Source organism: Euprymna scolopes, chromosome 32, assembly GCF_053919585.1.
Source record: "Euprymna scolopes isolate OS-2025 chromosome 32, ASM5391958v1, whole genome shotgun sequence".
Classification (NCBI taxonomy): Eukaryota; Metazoa; Mollusca; class Cephalopoda; order Sepiida; family Sepiolidae; genus Euprymna; species Euprymna scolopes.
In genome coordinates, this window is record NC_136513.1 from 77589586 (window position 1) to 77614638 (window position 25053).

At 34.5% G+C, this 25053-nt stretch overlaps 1 protein-coding gene across 18 annotated transcripts in view; it reads right to left on the reverse strand.

Annotated features, from left to right (window-relative positions):
- LOC145256445 (SRSF protein kinase 1-like) overlaps nucleotides 1-25053 on the reverse strand; it is a 583024-nt gene that overhangs the window by 108661 nt on the left and 449310 nt on the right. For all 18 annotated transcript variants that reach the window (XM_080115371.1, XM_080115374.1, XM_080115363.1 and 15 more), the window contains one exon: nucleotides 11484-11592. In XM_080115371.1, coding sequence (XP_079971497.1) covers nucleotides 11484-11592 — 109 coding nt within the window. The remainder of the gene's footprint in view (nucleotides 1-11483; nucleotides 11593-25053) is intronic.

Sequence of the window (25053 nt, forward strand, 5' to 3'; positions counted from 1 at the left end):
AAATAGATTTACGGCCACTCCCACGAATTTCCAAACCACGTAGGAAAAAGTGGAGCACAGCCCCTTTGTAAAATCGAGCCAAATGCAAGGAAAACAAGTGAAGCATGCAGGGTCCCCCTTGAGTGCAGTCAACGAGGCATAAAAAAAAATTACTAAGTTCAGTATTTGCCCTCCCCTTCCATTTAGCCCCCAAAGGACATCAAATCCTGGTGAAAATGAACAAACGATGCAGTTTTAGGTCTTAACATATATAAATTTGAGTTCTGCACCATGCAAAACTATATACATACACAGAAAATTTTGGACAAATATGGTAAAATAGTCCCAAAACTGGAGTGTTTTTATTAGCTCTAAAAGAGCCCCTGGGGCACACCCAAGAGTTATCGCGAAGTATAGGTAAACAAAATTATATAGAAATCAGTTAGTTACAACTTTTCAGAAAGTTTGATAAAAATCCAAGGCATCAATTTTTGTTTAAGCACAAAAGTGTCAATTTTAGCTATTTTAACCCGAAAGGCACCCTAGAGGGGGGATGCAACCAAAGTATTCCTGGAAAATCATTGTTACTTTTTTACTCGTATGTTTAATGCTTGTGCAAAATTTTAAAAAATTCTAAGGTGTAGTTATTGAAAAAAATGCGGACGGATGAATGGACAAGGGTGAATCTACAGGTCCACCCAAAAATACTCTATAAAGATAAAGCTCTAGTGATTGGACAGAAATGAGTCTTTGCTAAGAAAACAAAGGAAAAAACAAAATTTCTGATTCACAAAAATAGTATAGGGAGGGGGGTGGCGGTAGGTATAACAACAGCATGAAAGAAGGTTAGGATAACAGATACCTGTAGCAAAAGAGGTCACATACGGAATTGATTTCAAATTACGGTAAGTAAAACAAAATAGAATCTTTCTTCAAACAGAACTCAATCCCAAAACTAAAGATTATTTTAGCATAAATTTTGTGTTATTAAAACAGATAATAAAAAAAAAAGCCTAAAGGGTTAATAAATTCCTTTTTAAACTTTTAAATCATTACATTTCGACTCAAAAAGGTAAATAAATGAGCCGCAATCTTAGAATTCATTTCTTGGAGATGAACGAGGTCATCAATCATCATCCACTTTATCATTCATTTCCATTGGTCAGAGGTTTGGCATTTTCTGACAGCCCGTAATCTCCATCTCCAAGTCTGTCTGCCTTGAGGATTTATTCTATTCAAATTGTACTATGCAAAATCTTTGTTTATGGTTTGCATCCAAGTTTTCTATTCATTGTTTCACCAATTTTCCCAGCCGATAACACAGAGCCCATTGGAAATTTTAATTAACCTTTCTTTTATATTCTATAACATATTTGCTGCATGGAGAATCTTCAAGCAGCCATCAAAAATTTTACAAAATGCAGAGATTTTTCAGGGTCCATGGTGCAGTAGATACAGGTGTTGAGTCACTACGGTTCCAGGTGAGCTTTGTCTGAAGATAATGGTTCCAATCTTACCAAAGCAGACCAGAGGTTTAGTTGGCCAAAACATAGTGAGACAACAACAACTATGGAAAGCAGTAATTACCGGAGATACAGTTATAAGACTCAGTATTCCGATTCCATCGCGGTTCATTACCTGAAGAAGGCCAGAGGATATAAATTGACTGAAATGTGGTGAAACAATAACTATGAAGATGAGGATAACAGTTCACAAAATATAGAAATCACAAATTATGAAGCCTCCTTTCAAAGGATTCCAAAAACTAAAAAACTAAAATCGTATATAATGCAGAGATCCTGCAAGAAAAGCGATGTACAACATGTTTGGTTTAGAGATGTGGTTGAATAAAGAAAGTTTAGCGACAAGAATCTGCTGCAACATACTGAGAAAATTACTGGTTTCACTGTAAACGTTTAAAAAAAAGTTTTGCACAATGTCTTAACTGGTGCAGCTTCATCACTCGTTATCGGACATGGTCCAAAGTGTACCCCCACAGCCATATTAATGGAACATAACCATGTGATAATCCACTTAATAGCTGAGGTGAACAGAGGAAAGAGAAATATAGAGATAGAGAAAGAGAGCGGGTGGAGAAAGAGATAGAGAAAGAGAGCGGGTGGAGAAAGAGATAGAGAAAGAGAGCGGGTGAAGAGAGAGAGAGAGAGCCAGGGACAAATAGAGAGAGAGAGAGAGCCAGGGACAAATAGAGAGAGAGAGAGAGAGAGAGAGAGAGAGAGAGAGAGAGAGAGAGAGAGAGAGAGAGAGCCAGGGACAAATAGAGAGAGAGAGAGAGAGAAATAGAGAGAGAGAGAGAGAGAGAGAGACAGGGACAAATAGAGAGAGAGAGAGAGACAGGGACAAATAGAGAGAGAGAGAGAGAGAGAGAGAGAGCCAGGGACAAATAGAGAGAGAGAGAGCCAGGGACAAATAGAGAGAGAGAGAGAGAGAGCCAGGGACAAATAGAGAGAGAGAGAGAGAGAGAGAGAGAGAGAGCCAGGGACAAATAGAGAGAGAGAGAGAGAGAGAGAGAGAGAGAGAGCCAGGGACAAATAGAGAGAGAGAGAGAGCCAGGGACAAATAGAGAGAGAGAGAGAGCCAGGGACAAATAGAGAGAGAGAGAGAGAGAGAGCCAGGGACAAATAGAGAGAGAGAGAGAGAGAGAGCCAGGGACAAATAGAGAAAGAGAGAGAGAGAGAGCCAGGGACAAATAGAGAGAGAGAGAGAGAGAGAGAGAGAGAGAGAGAGAGAGAGAGAGCCAGGGACAAATAGAGAGAGAGAGAGAGAGAGAGCCAGGGACAAATAGAGAGAGAGAGAGAGAGCCAGGGACAAATAGAGAGAGAGAGAGAGAGAGAGAGAGAGAGAGAGAGAGAGAGAGCCAGGGACAAATAGAGAGAGAGAGAGAGAGAGAGAGAGAGAGAGAGAGAGAGAGAGAGCCAGGGACAAATAGAGAGAGAGAGAGAGAGAGAGAGAGAGCCAGGGACAAATAGAGAGAGAGGGCCAGGGACAAATAGAGAGAGAGAGAGAGCCAGGGACAAATGGAGAGAGAGAGAGAGAGCCAGGGACAAATAGAGAGAGAGAGAGAGAGAGAGCCAGGGACAAATAGAGAAAGAGAGAGAGAGAGAGAGAGCCAGGGACAAATAGAGAGAGAGAGAGAGAGCCAGGGACAAATAGAGAGAGAGAGAGAGAGAGAGCCAGGGACAAATAGAGAGAGAGAGAGAGAGAGAGAGAGAGAGAGCCAGGGACAAATAGAGAGAGAGAGAGAGAGAGCCAGGGACAAATAGAGAGAGAGAGAGAGCCAGGGACAAATAGAGAGAGAGAGAGAGAGCCAGGGACAAATAGAGAGAGAGAGAGCCAGGGACAAATAGAGAGAGAGAGAGAGCCAGGGACAAATAGAGAGAGAGGGAGAGCCAGGGACAAATAGAGAGAGAGGGAGAGCCAGGGACAAATAGAGAGAGAGAGAGAGAGCCAGGGACAAATAAAGAGAGAGAGAGAGAGGGGGGAATAGAAATAGAGAGAGAGAGCCAGGGACAAATAAAGAGAGAGAGAGAGAGAGAGGGGGGAATAGAAATAGAGAGAGAGGGGGAAAATAGAAATAGAGAGAGAGAGAGAGAGAGAGAGAGATGATTTTATGAATATTTGTTGAAAAGTAAATTTAGGACGCTGAAAATGTACTCAATTTTTGTTTTTTATATAGATGTGTTTAAACGCAATTACATCTTTCTTTGTTTTATATGACCCAGGTATCTATGCTGGTCTATATATATATATATATATATATATATATATATATATATATATATATATATATAAGCGAAAATGTATGTATGTATGTATGTATGTGTGTTCACTTTTTCTGTATGTCTAGAAAATTCTTTTTTTGCCGTGATTCTCGGTTGACTCGCTTCTTAAAACTTTTTATATGCTGTCTAAATAATAATATCTACGACTAAGGAACTTTGGTCGCAGCTATTTCTAATTTACCCGACTTTTACAAGTTATTTTCGAGATATTCTTTGATCGCCGTGTAGCGGGGCAAACAGAAACTGGCTTCCAGCGCAAAACTAGGTCAAACATCATGCAACTTAACGTTCTCGCACCTGCTAATTTTGCTTTATAAACGTCAACTTAATACACTTATCAATTTATCTGTTCCCATGGTCGAGATGGGTAGATCGCAGTTTTTTTTTTTTTTTCTATTTCTCTTCCACCTCTGCGTCAAAAGTTCGGGGTTCAAGCCTACCTTTCTACTAAAACTTTTTTTCTTTTACACCTCCAAATACTCGGCCAAATTTTTTTTTTTTTTTAAACAGGGCTGTTTTGATCTAACCCCCCCCCCACACACACAAACACCTACAAACACCCAGGCAACGCCGGGTACCCCCCCTCTCCGCTAGTCTATTATATAAAAAAAACAGTTGTCTGCATGTTTGTATGTCCAGTTAAAAGTCTAAAACAACAAATAAAAAATCCACAAAGTTTATATTTTCTTGATCAAGTTTGTCTCGGATGTATAATATCTAAAATTTAGAAAAAAAAAACAATTTTCTGGGATATAAAATGGTAAATAATTCAGTGTGTAAGTGAAATTTTAATCAATTTTCATAGTTTCATCTGTGCATGTGTACATTTCTTTACACCTTTTTATGTATTGAAAACTGAGAGCCACCTTAATTTCATGTAATTAAACACAGTGTCACATGGGATAAAGAAGTTCTGTCTGTTTGGTATTGCCCGGGAGCCATAATTCAAAATGCTTAATATCCAGGATAGACCAGGTAATAACCTAACAAATAAAAGATAAAAAATTTAAAAAAAAAAACATCTAGAGGAATAAGAAATTGGTTTTATTAATGCTCTGACGGCCTCTTTAAATTTTAAATGTGCTCTATATCCTAGATCAAGTAGTAACCTAAAAAATTAGTTAATTTGGTTTTAGTAGTGCTCTGAATTCTAGATAGAGCAGGTGTATTTAAGCATGCTAAAAAGTGTATGCGATATCTATAGCTCACAGTGTACATGATATCTTAACACTTAAAATTGTATGGAATATCTAAAGACCTGGAAAAAAAATGGAGGCTGAACGGAACATGTTTGTTAGTCATTATAATCGAGAAACAAATAGAAATTTAAAGATTTCATTATCTTTGCAGTAAAAAGAAAAAAAAAAGTGAACTGGTTTCCTGTTCCAGTAACCATTTCTGATGACTTCAATGAGAAACACACAAGAGTTTTGTTATGCATAACATTAGAACTCAATCGAGAAGAAAGATTAAAAATTAAAATAAAAAAAAGAAAAATGGAAAGCAGCTGATCACACCTGCCATCGTCTGCTTCATCAAAAGAGAGAAAAATTATTTATTCATAGATGACACCTTTTAGTGAGAAAATCAAATTCTCTTAAGTGATGATGGATTCAGAAAGAAAAGGGGAGGGTAAGAGTAAAGACGAGAGAGGAGGTGGCGGGTGAGAGAGAGAGAGAAATAGGGGGAGAGAAATAGAGAGAGAGTGGTGGAAAGGGGAGAGAGAGTGGTGGAAAGGGGAGAGAGAGAGAGGAGGAAAGGGGAGAGAGAGAGAGAGGAGGAAAGGGGAGAGAGAGGAGGAAAGGGGAGAGAGAGGAGGAAAAGGGAGAGGAGGGGGAGAGAGAGAGAGAGAGAGAGAGAGAGAGAGTTATATAAATCCGTCAATCATGCAACTCATATTTTCAACATTTATTCAAGGAAATTATTTTTCAACAAAAGAATCCTACGTTTTCTGTCTAGATCTAAAAATTCTCAAAATACCAAATTGTATCTGGAATAAATTGATTTTATACAAAAAAATTTTTTTTCGGTAGGAAATCATTCATATTATGTAGCTATAGTTAGGTAAAGAGGTGGTACAAATAATATACAGAGGAGATTAAAATCTTATTCCATTTTTATGCGGATGTCAAAAGGAATGTAACAATTTAGACAACTTAGAAACTTGAAATAAACAGATCAATTATTGCTTTCAAGAATTACAAAATATTCAACGGAATAACCTCTACTGAAACACTGGAAATTCCATGGCATTTTTCTATATAAATCTGTCTAATTTACTGTTATTGTCTGTTAGCGTTAACATTATAAAAATTACTTTGTCCATAAAAATATTTTTTTTTATCAGCTTAACTAAATAAAAATGACTAAATCCAAAATTGTAACAATTTCTCTTCAAATAGTGGGGCAGATTGCTGAAACAATCTTTCACTTGGTGCTTGTATCACTAAGTGAAAGACTCTTATGGAATATTGAGATAACCTGCCTCACTAAAAAAAGTAGCTACTCTCCATCATAAAAATAATTGTCAACTTAATAAAACAAAATGTTTTTTTTTCTTTTCTTTAATGTTTATTAAAATTATGTTTTAGTCGACGGAACAACAATTTGAGTTTTGGAACAATTTATTTTCAAATGGGTATACAGTCAGAAATTCTACTTCAGCGAAAATGCTATTACTATATTACAATATAAAATGCCATAGAATATTACTATAGTAGATAAAAAAATATTTACCCTCTCCAAATAAGAGAATCTATAATTTGCAACTGCCTACAATTCTATCACTCTTCTTAAGATGCACATGATTGTTGCACATCGATTTCTACTGATTTATGTTTAGTACTAGTAAAAAAAAGTATCGTATTCCAAAAATCATTCAAATCGATCAAGTAACTTTATTTTTTGTAAAAGAAATCATTTCTAAGCAAATTTGAATTTTTCCAATGTTAATGGTTTTCTGAAATTTCGATTTAGAATTATCGCTCTTCTTTCTTCAGATTTCTCAAGATGGTGGCGCGAAATTGTTGCTCATAAATTAGCCATAGCATTTGATTTTCTTATTTAAAAATAGAACTACTTGATTAACTTATGATATTTTTGGTGTATGTTGTTTTCTTTCCATCACAGTCATAGATCTTTCTTTATAGATTTTTATTTTTTCAGGGCGGGAGGGGTGGGTGCAGTTCTTGACAAGCAACAACAATTTTAATCAATTTTAGGCCCGATTAGGAAAGAGAAGGAAAAGCAAATAAAACTATCAAATATTATAGAAAGACTACAAATCAATGGATGTATTTTGAGGAATGAGAAATTTAGCTAGAATGGAAATGGTTACGGTAACGATCAAACTGTGAAAGACGTTTCAATAAATCAACCTTTTACAGAATTCTATTTTTTACATCTATTATAGAAATCACACCTGTTTGTTTATATGTATGCCGAAAACTTTCAACAGAAGCGACGGATTCTCACGAGAACAGTATAGTTTTGAAGCTTGACCCTTTGGACGACATATCGAAAAATTGGCAAAAATATTAATTCCTTCACCCTCAACTGGGCAGTTTTCTACAACGAGGGTCGTTTTTTTTTTTCTTTTTTTTTTCTCTTGCATCGCCATTTTTGCAAGTCATCGTATCGGTTGGAATGACTTTACTAATTTCAACGTTCCGAACTTCCGGTCGCGTCATGAAGACGGGGTAAGACGTCGGGTTTTCGGTCACTTTCTTTTCCACCTTATTACTTTTCTGGGGGTTTTTGCTCCACACACACCTCCAAACACTCGGGCAATGCAAGGCACCCACACTAGTATTATATATATATATATATATATATATATATACTAGCAAAAGTACCCGTCATTGACTGGGTTCAAAAGCAGCCTACAGAAAATGGACTGATTTATTAAAGTATGATAGGTTATGAAAAGGAAGGTTGGTTGGTTGTTTTACGGCATATCAACCTTTTTCAGGTTATTTAATGTCGAATCTAGTTATTTGAGGAACGATTTTTAATGGGGTATATTTGTTTTTTAAGTCGGATTCTATTTAACCCATAGTTGGGACCCTAACAGGTACTACCACTCCAGGTTATAGTGGACCTGGGAGCAATGGCAATTAAAGGGTGGCTCCACACTCCCCAAGGCCTGCAAGGTGGGGCCTCACCATCGGATATAGGTTTAGGTCATATCCAGGACCGAAAAGGAAGGGTTGTAAAGAGATAGCTTCGAATCTGGGGGTATCAAAACCAAAGCAAAATATGATGAAAGTAAAAATAAAATAGATAAACCCCATAATTTATTATACAATACCTGTTCACACTGAAACACTTATCACAATATTCTGTGGATCTATATTAAAAAACCTTGTTAAACTTTCTGACATATTTCCATTCTATGGAGGTCAGGTGCGAACGAACACTCCATAATTTTATTATACCATATTTCTTCAAACTGAAATATAATTATCAAAGTATACTTACGCAGATAGATATGAAAAGTCTTTATTAAAGTTTGTGCCTATTTCCATTCTATGGAGGCCAGGTGCGAACGCAGACCCCACAATTTTATTATACCATCCCTATCTAAGTTAAAACATACTTATCAAAGTATTATTATGTACATCTATATCAAAAACACATGTAAACGTTTTTTTTTAATTTTTTATTTCGATACTTTGTGGACCAGGCGTGAACGCAGACCCCACAATTTTAATGAACCACCGTTCTGCCAGATCAAACATACCCATTCCTGTGTCTGGATACATCTTCTATCATTATATGTAATCAGTTTTTTAAAATAGTTAACCATACAGGAGCCTATTCATGACCAGACACACACACACAGACATTCAGCTTTATATATATATCTCTTTACTAGCATTTCAGCCCAGCATTGCCCGGGTGTTTGGAAGTGTATGTTGAGCAAAAAAACAAAAAAAAGCGGTAGTAGGAAGGCAGGCTCGAACCCGTACTGCAAAGGAGGAAAAGAACGGGGTAAAATCTAACATTTATGCTGTTACGACCACCGCCAAACCAGAACCGACATTTTTTCAAATTAAGGCTAGAAAATCTAAAGGAGAGGATAACTTTAAAAAATATTGGCGAAAAAAGTGACCCCCCCCCCTCCCCTGTCTAGAAAAGTGCCTAGTTGAAGGGGAAGATATTAATGATTTAGCCAATTTTTTTATATTTGTTGTATGAAAGGTCGAAGTTTAAAACGATACTGATCTTGGAAAAATCCGTCGCCTCTATTGAAAGTTTAAGGCAGACATGCAAACCGACATACATACATACATTTATATTGGCAACTAAAATTTTTTGACCCAAACTGATGAAAAAGCTTGCCCTATCTCTGAATACCCTTTATGTAAAATTTCAAATATTTAGACCAGAAATTTGAGTAATTTGGAAGAGACCGCAGAGGTCAATTTTTTTTTAAAACTTTGACCCCTTAACATTTATTCTTTTGGGCTCAAATCAAGTTATTAAGTTAGATCCACGTGCAAGGAACCTATATCTAAAATTTCATGTGTTTAGACCCAAAATTGTCGGAGGAGTTTGGTAGAGTTCTCAAAGGTTAAATTGTTGAACTTTGACCCCTTAATCGCCAAATTTCTGTCCGAAAACCAATCACATCAATTTTCCCAAATCTCAGTACCCTGTATATTAAATTTTGAATCTGTAGGCTTAAAATTGACAGAGTTATTGCGGAGGGAAATGTACACAGATACTTTCACTTATGTATATATATATATATATATATATATATATATATATAACTACTTCATTTACTCACATAAAATATACAAAAGTATAGATTTATGTGTAAACTTGAAGTATTTACTTCAAAAGTGCTCAATACATAGGTAGAGCTAGTTAGTAATTTATAAAATATATATGGCGATTAAGCTACACTGAATATTCTGCGTTTCATCCACTATAGGATTCGTCAGGCTTATGCGCATAAGCCTGACGAATCCTATAGTGGATGAAACGCAGAATATTCAGTGTAGCTTAATCGCCATATATATTTTATAAATTACTATATATATATATATATATATATATATATATATATATATATATATATATATATATATAGAGAGAGAGAGAGAGAGAGAGAGAGAGAGAGAGAGAGATAGATAGATAGATAGAGAGAGATAAATATTAAAAAAAAACGATGTGATTTGAAAATCTTAAGTAAACTCCACCCCCTGGTGTTTGCGATATTATGGTGAATGAATACTCTAGTTAGGGTTAGCATAGAAAAGCAAAGTTACAATGACGAATATTCTGTTTCTTTTCTTTTCCAATTTCACTCAAAATAGAGAGCAAACCATTTTTTGCAGTAATTTATTTAATATTTTTAAAACCACAAATTATCACAATATCACAAGTTATCATTATAACCACAAGTTATCACAAGCAATTTAAAAGTGATATTTTATTTATTCAAAGGATATTCAGCTAAGAATTTAAAACTTTGAAACAAACAATTTTTTAAATATTTAAATTGTTAAAATAAAGTAAGTTTTATTTCTTAAATATTTAGCGATATTGCCTTGACAAAAAAAAAAAAAAAATTTTTTTAATTCACTATTTATGGACGAGAAATTAAGGCGCAACAAATGACTCCTGCTGATTCTTTATTCCTGAAACATTTGGGAATGTCATTCGAGCAACCTGGGATTCTTATATCATGGGATTCTTATATCATGAATAACAAGAAGCAACTGATTTTAATTTAGATGAACATCTGCATACACTATTCACTAGTCCGTAGAAATATATGTATATATTTAATTATTTTATTGGAATCCTCTGGGCCCTGTGGCGCAGTGGATAAAGGTGTTGAATCTCTATGATTCCAGGTGAGCACTGTTTGAAGATAGAGGTTTTACGAGACTTAGCATTCCTATCCAGTCACAGTTAATCACCTGAAGAAGGCCAGAGGATGAGTTGGTCAAAACATGGTGATACAACAACTATAAAGATGAGGATAACAGTCTGCAAATAAATAAATATATGTATATTCCAATGAACTTGTTTTTTATTTTTGTATATTGATATTCATATTAAAAACTTTTTTCTATTTATTTAAAAAGAAAATACAACTGTGTTATATATGCGTCGTGGATTTGCATTCATCTGCAAAAGATCTAATTTGCATATTCCTTTAAACATTCATTTTAATTCCCTATTAGTTTTTTTTTGGTTTCCTGATGGGATGATCAGCTTTAGTTAACTTTGCTAGGCAACGGTCGAATGACGGCATAACGAATATGCAGGCACAACGTAATAGCTATTGGTTCATGTTTCAATTTTTAGCCTTGTAGCAAACATGTCTTCATAGCTCAGACATTAATGTCAAAGGAAAAAGTAATTTGTAAGCTGAACGTTTTGGTTTCAATTCTCGGTGGTGGCGCACGGGTCATTATTTTTTATCTTTTTTTTTTTTTTTTTTTTTATAAATCATTACTATATATTGGGTCCAATATAATACGAAATCTGCATTAATCAAAATGTCATATTTAAGCATATTTTATGATCGGGCAATGTTGGGCAGCCTGCTAGTATACACACACACACACATATATATATATATATGTGTGTGTATATATATATATATATATATATATATATATATATATATATATATATATCAAAAATCTAATTAAAAAAAATTATTTGCAATGTACTTACACCAGGTCCCAACACAACCAAACGGTTGAGAAATGTCCCCAACCAAGCTTACGGACAACATGGTAACGTCCATGAAACAGATCTCCGATTTTCACAGGATGATAACCACCTAAAAAAGAAAAGATGTTTAAATTCGTAATTAAGAGAAAAATTATCTTTTTACATAAATAGGATTTCATTTTTATAAATAGTTACAGCAACAAACAAATTGAAATTTCAATCACGTCACATGACTCGGGGCATGCTAGAAAAAGCTATTTCAGAAGGAAAAACTCCTAAATAACACCTGTCAATCTCTGCTGATCCAAGTTTTGATTCAAGTAATCTTTGATTTCTCCTTGCCAGCACTTCAGAGCTGAATAAGAAATGCAGTTGGAGATTGTGCAACCCTGGCTTTTACTATATGGAAATCACTCCAGACAAAGCATAAAGTCATTTCATATCAAGAGCTAACAAGAACAAGAGGTGACTATTCCAAAGACAGGAGATGCCCATTTAAGACCAAAGTAGGAGGCAATCAATTAGCAAGAATAGAGTTCATAAAAGCCTGCCGATCTTGGAAAGAAGCTCCTGTATTACAATGCGGTATCAAAACAGTGAATTGATGGAGACCACTAGATCAACGAGTCAAACGAGCTGAAACAAAGGAAGAAAAGAATAGATCCATCAATTCACAAAGTATTTATAGAAAAGTTTTTCAGCAATAATTTGGAAAGAAAGCATTTCTTTCTTGGAAAATTATTTAAAGTTTCTTAGACTTCTCTTTAGACTAGGGAGGGTTGGAAAAGAACCTGAGAAAGTGTGGTTTGAGTAGCGCTCTGGAGGCATCCTTACTTTTATTTGAGTGGTTGGGAGCAATAAATATAAGATTACAGTATTACATTTGATAAATGGTATATAGTAATCCAAAAGTGCTCAACATCCTAGATAGAACAGGTGTGTTTAAACACTGCACTGCTTGGACGAAATAACTTTGGTCAACTCTGTTACTTCGAGTCATAAGAGTAATGATACAGTATTATATTTGGTAAGTGGTGCAAGTTAATCTGAAGTGCTCAACATCTAAAGTAGAGATGTTTTAAATGCCTTCTTTTTTATAGTCTAGTCCATGTGAATAGCCCTGCTGGTGAACGGTCCTGGATATGACCTTAAACTATATCCAGTGGTGAGGCCCCAGCTTGCGGGCTTTGGGGAGTGTGGAGCCACCCTTTAATTTGCCATTGCTCCCAGGTCCACTCTGACCCAGAGTGATAGTACCTGTTAGGGTCCCAACTATGGGTTAAATAGAAACCAACTTGAAAACAAATATATTCTATTAAAAAATTTTTCTTCAAAATCTTTGGATACCATAAAACAAAAGCAACCAGCCTGCTGGTGAATATATGTGTGTGTGTGTGTGTATGTATATGTATATTACATTTCTTACAATTAATCTTTCATTTTCTGCAAATGTGTAAGAATTCTGCAACTGTACATACTAAGGAATTTAAAGCAAATTATTAAACAATTCAAAAGTAAACAGAAAATTTACATAAAGCAGTGATAAATCGAATAGAATGTATTAATTACAATGTGTTTGAATTATTTTATTGCAAGTAAATTAAATTAATAAAAAGCATTCCATGTTTAAATCTTTTGTACAAAAAAGGCATTTAATGTTTGTTTTGTAAAAAACAAAAAAAAAACAAAAGTGTTTACTATCTTAGTGTCTCGATTGAAAATACTGTGGTTGGAAAACTGTCAAGTTTAAGTCGTTCTGTTATAAATCCATAAGAGTATGTACCACGTGCTATTTTAGAGAGACAAACAAGATAATGAAATACCCAAGTTCTATAATTAGAGACATTAAATATAATTATTTTCGTGCAAATCAGTCTCTTTTTTATGAAAAATTGTATATGCGTTGTGAAATTGTGTTTCAAAAGATTTGGAAGAATTGACATGATGGGAGCCACCATGTTTCAAAAGATTTGGAAGAATTGACCTATTTTTTTTTTTTTTTTTTTCTTGGTTAAACAAGAAATTTAGAGAATCTGAAGACTACAGAACTAAGTTTTTTTTTTTTTAATATAAGTAGATATTTCTTTATAGCTTCCTGCCAACTTGTTGAGTATGTTGTAAATCAATGCTCTTCCCCATTTTAAAACTAAAACAAGTTACATCTATTCATAAAGTGGTGTCGTATATCAAAATGAAGCTGATTGACCGATTATAGTCAAGGATCACCCAAAGGCTCCCTTTTCATTAGCTGCTATACCGAGATGGAGGGAAGGTCACCATACCATTCCCAAGATTACTCCACTTGCCCTTGATCCTACCTTTTATATATATATATATATAATTGTACGTAGGAAATTAGCATTTTGGGAGTTGGAATTCAAATAAACACAAATCCCCCCCCCTCTCCTTCAACATATTCATGCTTATGCTTCCACAAAAAGTCAGCAATGATCAATTGCCTCGTTCCCTTTTAATTTACTACAAAATTTAATTCCACTATAATGCATTTTAATGCATAAAAATGTTTAAAAAAAATTTTTTTTCATAAAACAATTTCTAACTTATAAAACATGTTTTACAAAGAACCAGAGAGTTTAACTGTCATTGCAAAGGACCATGGATGATAAATTAAAAAGGTTAAAAGAAAAGTGAAGCAGGCATGGTTCCTGGTGAGTGCACAGTGAACAAGGCATTAAAAAAAAAAAAATGACTAAGTTCAGCATCCCCCCCACTCCCCCATTTAGCCCAAAATTCTCCAGGGGACATCAAATCCTGGTGAAAATGGACAAATGGTGCAGTTTTAGGCCTGAATATATGTAAATTTGACTTCTGCACCATTCAAAAAAAGAAATGACTAAGTCCATCATTTGCCCTCCCCCCACCACCACCATTTAGCCCCAAAAGTCCCTAAGGCCTTAGCATATTTAAATTTGAGTTCAGCACCATGCAAAACTGCTACAAAGACATACACAGAAAATTTTGGGCAAATATGATAAAATAGTCCCAAAAACGGAGTATTTTTATTAGCCCTAAAAGAGCCTCTGGGGCACACCCAAGAGTTATCGCAAAGTATAGACAAATAAAATTATATAGAAATCAGATAGTTACAACTTTTCAGAAAGTTTTATAAAAATCCAAGGCATCAATTTTTTTTTAATAAGCACAAAAAGGTAAATTTTAGCCATTTTAACCCGAAAGGCACCCCTGGAGTATCAACCAGAGTTTTCATGGAAAATCCTATTCTGTTACTGTTTTACTCATATCATGTTTGTGCGAAAATTAAAAAAATTCCAAGGCATAGTTATTGAGAAAAGTGCAAACAGATGAACGGACAATGGTAAATTTACAGGCCCAAACTCCTTTTGTCAGGGGGACCCAAAAAAAGTTTGTAAAATCCTTTCTTTTTAACCACCTCTCTAGGAGCTTGTCTGAACTTCAATCTCTGGCCCCCCCCCCCTCGCCAATCTTTTACGAAAAACACCAGTTTAGCTGAATCCACTGTCAAAAACTTTCCCAACTCTTTATCTATGCCTAAATCAAAACGTAGATTCCATGAACAAAGCTTCTTTCTTAGAACTGCACGCCTGTGGAACTGTTCCGTCTGCCTGCTTCCCTCCTGACTACAACTTGGATGTCTTCAAGTCCAATGTAAACAAATTCCTGATGAACTGCCCCCTTAAGTAGACACTTTAAATGTCCACACTAACGTACTGTACTTACAATAACCCTTATCCCTGAGTGGCTTCCGGGCCTTGATAAGTGGCGACCACCTTGTAAAAAAATTTTTAAAAAAAGTCTTAAGCTGGTTCAACCCACCTAGGGTGAGTGCCACCTCAGTATGGTAATCACACTTTAGTGTATCTTGTGTAGTTACCAACTTTTAGCCAAAAAAAATAAAAAACCTTTCCTTGAATAGATACCATTAAAAAACAGACTATACTCAAAACCTATTATAATGGTTTCAAGTTGCTATCCAGCTGAAGTGAGATAGATGAGAAGTATCACATGTCTGCCGACACTGCGGTTGATATTTTTGCACATCATCGTTTGTCTTGTAATATGCACCTGATCTATTCGTAGCATTCATAACGTTAAGCATGATGCAACAGCAACAAGAAGAAGGTTGTAACTACTTTGTGCTAAAAATACAAAAGTCTGTCAATATTATTTTGAAAACAACGTAGAGACAATGTGAAAAAGTGTCTTGAGGACAATCTGCATGTATGTTAAGCTGACTGAGGGATGACCACACACTATTCACAATATTATTCAGCTAGCTTTATCGACATAATTATAAACACTATTTTTGCAAACGAGTTTAAAGAGATCGTGGTTGGAGCAGAGGAAAGTGTTTTTGTTTGTTTGTTTCGTTTTTTTTTTTTTTTTTTTTACACAAGATTGGTTGGTTGTTTTTGTTTTACGGCATATCAACCCTTTTCGGGTTATTTAATGCCGAATCCAAAGATTTAAGAAAATTTTTTTTAATAGAATATATTTGTTGTTTTCACGTCGGTTTCTATTTAACCCAAAGTTGGGACCCTAACAGGTACTACCACTCCGGATCAGAGTGGACCTGGGAGCAATGGTAATTAAAGGGTGGCTTCACACTCCCCAAAGCCCGCAAACTGGGGCCTCACCACTGGATATAGTTTAAGGTCATATCCAGGACCCCCATTGAGGGACTTTTACCCTCTGCATGGGGGGGGGGGACAGTCCGCGTATTCTAATGCCCCACCGACAGGGCCTTTTTACACAGGAATCCCCACTTATTCAGGCACGGGTTTGAGGATAAGGGTTAACGGGTATACATTAATCAATGATTATAGCGTAGTAAAAGTAGTGGAAATTTTGTAAATTGTATTACTTAGAGGGACGGTTCATCAAGAACTTGTTTACATTCGACTTGAAGAGAATCAGATTGTAGTCAGCTGGAAAGCTAGTGAATCGAAGAGAGTTCCACAGGCGTGCTGTTCTCAGAAAGAAGCTTTGTTCATGGAATCTGCATTTAGGTTTGGGCACAGATAAAGAGTGGGGGAAATTATTGATAGTGGTTTTGACTGCTAAATCACAAAACCAGGGATTGCAACACCTGGTATCTTATGAAATATTGTTTTTTTTTTTTTTTAAGGATGTTTTTTTTTAACTTTAAGGGTTGTTTTATATGCCGAAATATACGGTGTGTGTGTGTGTGTGTGTGTGTGTATTACATTTCCCTAACCAGTTAAGTCTAGCCGGTGGAAGAGGAGGAAAGGGGGTAGTAAACATCACATTCTCCAAACTTTACATAAACCAATAATCAACAAATTAATAGATTTTGTACTTTTATTTGTTTTTTTTTTTAATTTTTTTTTTAGATGAGGATTGATAACTTACATTATTTGGACTACTGTTCTCATCTTGGATATTAGTTTTACAATGATTATTTGTATTTACATAGATTTCTAGTTTTATTATTTCCTCTCACATTTAGTCAGGGCATGTACTTCTAAAATTTATAGAAAAAGATGACCTTCCTCCTAATGCATGTGTATAGACACGATTACTTAGACTTCCTCCAACATAATAGAAATCATGATGATGCATTTTTGAAAAAAGCCTTATACATCAATTGGCGAGTTGTGCTTCATTTTAAAATAGCATATTTTATCATTAACAGCACAGATTGAATGGATGCATTTTCATCTAGTTTCTTCCTTTCTTAAAAAAAAAAAAAAAGAAAAAAAAAAAGAAAGCTCCTTGATGGAAGCTAAGCTTAATTTATGATCGGATGAAACTTGGATTTCCTAAACCAAATCGTTTTTCTTAATCAGAAATCTGTCTGCTAATCCTTTTGCTATCTATCTACCTCATAAAGTTGATTATGTCAGGCTTCAAACTAACGCGCAGACAATCAACACCCAAACAGAAAGATAAAATTTAGTAGGAAATCTCTCGTTTTATCTAGATTAATCCCAACACTAAATTATCAAAATTAAACTGGGTCATCTATTTCAACAGTAACTTTGCAAGTTATGCACCGGCCACTTTCCTTCTTTCACATCATCTACTTGATAAACAGTCAAATTTCTGTATATAAAAAGATTAAATCAGGTTAGGGTTATGATTGTTTGTTTTGACAGACTGACCCCTATAAGTCCCTATTTACTTGCCTCTCCACAAAGTCAATTTTTGATGTAATGAAAATCCAGCTCTGAAAACAGGCTACTCTGGACTGTGAGAAAACTATAAATTGCTTCAGTCTAGAAGGATTTTTCCTTTGCTGATCAAGGCCAGAAAATGAAGTGTAATATCACAACAGATACTGCACTTTGCTCTTAACCAGAAGGCCAAATTTATAAGTCATTTTATGCCATACAACATATTCCTAAAATAGTAACTCGATAGATTCTCATAAGGTATTTTGGTTTTGTTCTACAGCACATATTCCATTGCTTTGAGGTTATTTAATGCTGAATCCAGTAATTTTGGGAAAAGTTTATGCTTCAAGTTCTTTATATATTCAAATATGTATTCATGGTGTTTAGTTTGGTTGTTTTGGAGAGGAAAATTTTTTTTTTTTTTTTTTAAAATATGATTGAATTTTGCAAAAGAAAAAGGAAAACAAAATATATAACATCAATGTTTGGAGCATTTTAGGTCAGGAAGCCAGTATTTTCAGACAGCCTGATCTGCTAACATCTATAAAAGGTATTTAATTGTATCTTTGATTACTCCTATAAAAAGATTAATTTATTTTCCCTGTGATGTAGGTGCATTTTTGAATCATGGTATGGTTTGATGTAGGATATTTCTCATTGGTGGTGGTGGTGGTTGTGTTACATGATAAGGGCTGTCCCCTTTTCATGTAAGCATAAAAATAGGGAATTAGTTGAATGTAAAAATGAAATAGAATAGACGAAATTCGAACCTCGTAACTTAGGTTTAGAAATAGATTACGAGAGAGAATTAGAAAATGGGATGTAAAAAACCATTGTTTAGCTTAGAGATAAAATAGTTTTAAGAAAAGGAATGTGCATTTGTCAATTCTGTTATGAAATTGAATTGAGGAATGCAACTATAGGATAATTTAATAAACATGTTTAACGTATTGGAAATAAAGGTTACTGGAAATATAGGTTAAAATTCCTTTTGTAAACAAATGAAAATGTTTTGGACATGCATTTCCAGAACACGTGAAAGACGACACATGTTTTAACATGTGTATGACGTCACGGAAAATGGGAAGTTCTCGATATAGTTAGGCAGGGAGAGTCTGAGGACGACAGACGACAGTCTGGAGTCCAGAGATGGACAGTCAAACGTCTGGAAGCGAGACGGTCACCTTTGAAACATAGAATGTAAAACTTTGAGTTCCTGGCTAAGAAAACCACCGACCGGTCCATGGAAATAAACGCATCATGTGTTTTTATAAACGTCGTCTTTGTGTTGTAATTCTACCAAAAGGTAAAGTGAAATTGCCATTATATGTCTTATATATCCTGTGTTTTAAAATGTCTTCACATACACAATGTCTCTACATCTCATATCTACAATGTAAACACTAAGACTGTCTCAACACTGTCTCCTCACTCTAAGAGCTTCTACTACACTTCTAAGTATGAACATTTTATATATATGAATCTCTTCATAACACGAACACAGAACGCAACATCTCTCTAAATAAGACTCTCTAAGAATCACTTTTAATAAGACTTCCTAACAACGAACAATAACAATAATAATAATAATAATGAAACCCCTATCTAACAGTTGTTGTGTTAGCATTCACTTTCAATTGAGCTGGCTCCTCCAACTGAATTCTCTGCCGCCCAAGCAGATCAGTTTGAAACTGCGGTTAATATTGTGAGTATTCCTGTATTTTGTAGAGTCAATCAAATTATGTTTGACTGTGAGTCCAACATAACCACAATAGGTGCATTGAATTTCACGTTCTGCTTAGTGTATGTGAACGTGTATGTGAGTATCAAGCAATTAGAATCAAATATTTGTCGCATCTTTAATCTGGTAGATTTTTTTTTTTTTCATGATTATTTTTATATGTTCATCACTTTAGTTGCGTAATCTATTTTCAGATTTATCACCATTTTCGGTTCTTATTTAAAATTCAATTAAAAAAAAAAAAATCTTTAAATACATACGAGACATGGAACAAAGATGTCATATTCCAAAATTTATGTAAATTAATCAAGTATTTTATTTTTTTAAAAGAGAAACAAAATTTATGATTTTTTAGCATTTAAAGTTTTATTTTGAAGCCAAACAAAATTTTGGTAGTTGAATTGAGTTGTCCCTCTTGAATTTGAACATATTCTAAAACAACATGGTGGCTCCCATCATGTCATAAAATTTGATTTTCTTAGTTAAAAAAAAACAAAACTACTTGCTCAATTGACCTGATTTTTGGAATGTCACATATTCATTCTGTGACAAGTATGAATATCAAAAATTTGTATTTTCTGTATTTGTTTTTTAATTATTATTAAGTTGATTTCTAAATCAGAACCCCATCTTTTATTGCTTTAAAGTAGATCAAAACCTTTTTTTAAGGAGTCACCCGAGGATGATGGTTAATTATATGGAATAATTTTCAGTTGATAGATGGAGAATATTATGAGAGGATATAAAAATGATTAAGAGAATGAACTAAGTTTGATCACATGTGGACAGTTCATCACAAGTATTTGTTTACATTGGATTTGAAGACAACCATGATGTGATCTTCAGGGAAGCAGTATTGTGGTTGTGTTCTAAAGACAAAGTTTGTGCAAAAAAAAAAAAAAACATTTATGAAAATTCTGCCGAGTGTTAGGTACATAAATGACAAAGGGAAAGTTTTTTGTAATTGCTATAGGAAGATGAGTCATGCTGTGAATGCCTTAGTGCCACCTCCGCAGATGCAGAAACTAGTAATCCATTTTAGGATGTACCTGACTCTTAAAAAGGTAGAGGGCTGTACCACAAGTCAGATACTTTGGGAGAGGTAAAATGAGCGAACCATTTTTCCTCAGTAACCTTGCCAATAGCTCTGATATGTCTTCCATTTTAAATCTCGAATTGCAGCCTGCTTATGGTATTGGTCTGCTTTCTTACACTTAAAACGTTCCAAGATTTGGTTTGACTTTTTTTTTTTGTTTTACGGCATATCAACCCTTTTCAGGTTATTTAATGCCGAATCCTGTTATTTTGGAAAAGTTCTTGATGCATCAAGTTCTTTTTTGATTTTGGTCGTTCTTGTATCCTGCCCCACAGAACATAACCGAGTTTGGCAATGGGAGAGGGAAAATGGTCACACGATTAATGTTTGGCACATTTTAAGTAAGAAAACCAGTCTAGAAGTAGAGGAGACACAAAGAGAAAGGGGAAATGGGGAGAAGGAAAAGAGGGAAAGAGAAAAGGGAAAGCGGTGGTTGGTTTTATTTTTAGTTTTGCAGAACATAATTAAATTTTGCAAAAGGAAGTAGAAAACAAAAAGCCTAAATGTTAGGTGCATTTCGTCTCAGGAAGCCAAGATCTTCAGACAGCCTGTTCTGGTAGCACCAGTAAAACGTTCCAAATATGTCTAATTATTATAAATACAGCCTAGAACAACTAGCTCTCCATAATTTTCTATTGGTACTTGTAATAAATGAGTATCCAGAGTATTTCAATACTTACGAGTCATTCTCGAGTATTGTCTCAGAAATGACTAAAGCAGTCTACAATTTGAAAGCCGCAAAAAAGTTGCAAAAGAAGCACAACATTAAGCATGAGGAGGGTTAGGGTTAGATTGGACTTTAAAAAAAATTTTTTTTTTTTTTTTTTTTTTGCCTATAACAGAAAAAAAGAAAACAGTTCCTTTCCAATCATAAATTGTGCGAGTCACTTCCAGGAATAATTGTAAATACTAAAATCCTCTGGATACCCGTCCATTACAAATACCATTCTTTTCAAATTGTGTAAGCAAATTATATCACATCCACAAATATCAAAATTTGAATAAATCACTTTTTAGCATTAACAAAAATTACAAGAATTTCAAAACAAAATTTCTTAAATGGTTTTTAACTTTAGAAAAGATGCACGTTCTTCCTCTTGAAAATATAAAATTTATGCAAAAAATGGTAATAAATTCTGTGTGGAAAGTTAATTACAGAAGAAGGAGAAGGAGGATTCAGTGCATTGTCAAGAACAGGTATTCGATATCAAAATTGGTGGCATGATATTCTTCGTGCGATTATTACGACAGAAATCATTCATCTTTATTGATTGGCCCGATTAGATATTGATTGCATGCTTTCACCGTTCATAACATGCACAAAAAACATCATGCAGTTAATGGCTGAAAACTTGAAACCAGGATTTAAAAAAAAAAAGAAAAAAAAAGAAAAGGACTTTTAAAAAAGACTCTTGAAATATATAATTCTTTTTGTATTGTTTTTTTTTTTTTTTAAATTCTGTCATCTTTTTGGTTTTATTTTTTTACTATGCCATTTTTTCTTTACAACTGCTGTCAAGTAATATTTTTAGGAAACCAAAACACGAGGCAGGTGAAGTGCTGTTTAATCTCGGCCGGCAATCTATGTAGTGAACAGTATCCTCATGCCAGGTTGTCCTTAGAGACTCGAGGATAGTGCCTCGTAGGCATTCAAGTTCTCTTGTGTGGTGTGTGTGATATATTTAGACAGGTGAGATTTATATTATAGACTAGCTGGGTGTCTGGATGTGTGGGTGTGTGTGTATGTGTGTGGGGTGGGGGAGGCTAAATAAGCGAATTAATAACTGTGTAAACATTACAAAAAACGATGTTAAACTTGTTAAAAAAAAAAAAAAACAGCGAACGAACGTAAAAAAAGGTTGGTTGGTTGGTTGTTTTTGCTTTGCGGCATATCAACCCCTTTCAGGTTATTTAATGCCGAATCCAAAGATTTAAAAAAAATTTTTTTTTAATATATTTGTTGTTTTCAAGTTGGTTTCCATTTAACCCATAGTTGGGACTCTAACAGGTACTACCACTCCGGGTCAGAGTGGACCTGGGAGCAATGGCAATTAAAGTTTAAGGTCATATCCAGGACCATAAAAAAAGGAGAAAAATAAACAAACAAACATGTCTGGTAGACGGCGAAAAGCAGAACAAAATGGCATAAATAACCCTGTATCAATATTGAAAAAAATTTAATCTGATAACTCTGATAAAACCTGCAATCTTAAGATAACAAAGCTGATGACCGCATGCTTGGAGGTGTGTGTGTGTGTGTGTGTGTGTGTTGGGGGTGGGGTAAATTAAAGAATAAGTGAAGTAATAACTCTGTTTAAATAAAAAACGTTGCCCGGGTGTTTGGAGGTGTAAAAGAAAAAAAAAAGTTTTGGTTGGGAGGTAGGCTCGAACCCGAAGCCTCGAGGCTAAGGTAGAAAAAAAGAATCTGACACGTTAACCTGACGCCAAAGATACAGAAGTGAGAATTGATGAAATTAGACATTTAAAAAAAAAAAAAACAGCAGGTGGTTAAACTAATGTCAACGTTTTCTAGGTCAAACATGACATCATAGTAGTAGTATTATTATTGTTAATAGTAGTAGTAGTAGTAAAAGAAAATGAAGGAATTATTTTTTGCTACCCCCTCCCTGCAGAAAAGGGTCCAGTTGAGGGTGAAGAATGAATGCTTTTAGTCAATTTTTCAATATTTGTCGTTGGAATGTCCGAAAATCCGTGGTTTGTGTGAAAAGTTTTTGCAAGACACACACACACACACACACACACACACATTTTGCCTTTTATATATATAGATAAAGGATGTTGCTGTGGAATTTCCACAGGTCCCACCAGTTAAAATTATTACTTGAATCAAATTCTTATAAAACTAAGCATTTGTTGTTAAACTTTTGTTTTAATATCTGTATGGACGAATGTATACATTCAATCAAGGAAAACTGGGTCTTTTAGATTATTAGTTTCTCTCACAAGCAAATCTATTATACTATAATAAGAATACAGAGATAAACAGAGTTATTTGCATTGTTTACCAATGTACAGCTGTTGCTATGTACATAAGTATCGAAAAATGTACAATTTAAAAATATTCCTAAGTAGGAAGAATATTTTTTGAAAGAAGTTGAATCAAAATATGCTGCTTGGTTATTTACAACAGAAACCAGTGACCAACAAAAATAAACGAACAAATCAGAATCAAACAGTAATTTTATAGTAAGAAAACTTAATTAAATCAATTTGAGAAATAGACTTGCTTTATTATATTGTATAGACTCAATTCAAATAAGAAATATCCATTCATAAACTGTCACAATCAATTTCTCACTCTCGTCCTTTATAACAAATGTTACCTCTGTTTAAATGTATGTATGTCTGCCTAAAATTTTGACGGATTTTCACAAGATCAGTATCATTTTGAAGCTCGACCCTTCGGACAATAAATATCGAAAAATTGGCTAAAAACATTAATTCCTTCACCCTCAACTGGGCACTTCTACAGGGAGGGGTTGCTTTTTTCGCCAATATTTTCAAATGTCATCCCCTCTTTTTGATTGTCTAGCCTGAATTTAAACCTATGTCACTTCCGGTTTGGCGATGGATGCAATAGCAAAGACATTTTTTTTTTTGGTGTGTGTGTGTGGGGGGGGGGCAATGTTCTTTTCCTCCTTCGCGGTACGGGTTCGAGCCTACCTGCCTACTACCACTTTATTTTTTGTTTGCTCAACACACATCTCCAAACACCTTGGCAACACCGGGCACCCAAGCTAGTTTTTACTAAAAGAGAAAAATCCCAAAATCAAACAAGTTTTGTTTACTACTGGGTGACCACTTATCAAGGTCAAGAGCCACTTAAGGATAAAACTAAATATTTGTTTACATAATGTTGTCTTGATCCATATGGTGAGGAATGTATATATTAAAAAAAAATATGTCAAGATCAATGATTGAAATGTAATGTTAAATCTGACCAAACCCAACACGTAAGAGGATTCGCTGAAATGACTACAGTTGCTCATAATCATATCCTCGGATGGATCAGTTAAGCTTGTTTAATTTTGTGAAGCATTTATCCTGCTTACTGTAGAAACACAGATGCCTTAAATCACAGGAATGTTGGCTGGCCAAAGTGATTAGGCAAGGCAATACAGTATGGAATCTGAACCATGAGAAAGTGACATTAAATGAATAGAAAAAGAGTATTATTTAGTTACTCTTTAACAACAAATATTTACAGTTTTATAGGAAACTAGCATGGATACCCAGCGTTGCCAGGGCCGACATGAAGTTCGGTTTCGCCACACCTGCTATACTAAGAATATTGAGCAGTTTTTCATTATTATATGTCAACTCTATCATTACCCCAACAAAAATTTCAAAAATAAAAGAACCAATGAAATTTTATTTAAACTAATTCCAAAAATAATGTTTGAAAGTTTTTAGTTTTAATATCAGCCGAAAAAGAAAACAAAAAGAACAACATTCATGCCTAACGGAAATAGCTCAAACCGATTCATAAAAAAAAAAAAAATATCGATGTCAGTAAAAATAAATTAAATATGTTATCAATATAAATCAAATTTAAATAATGAACTTAAATTAGCA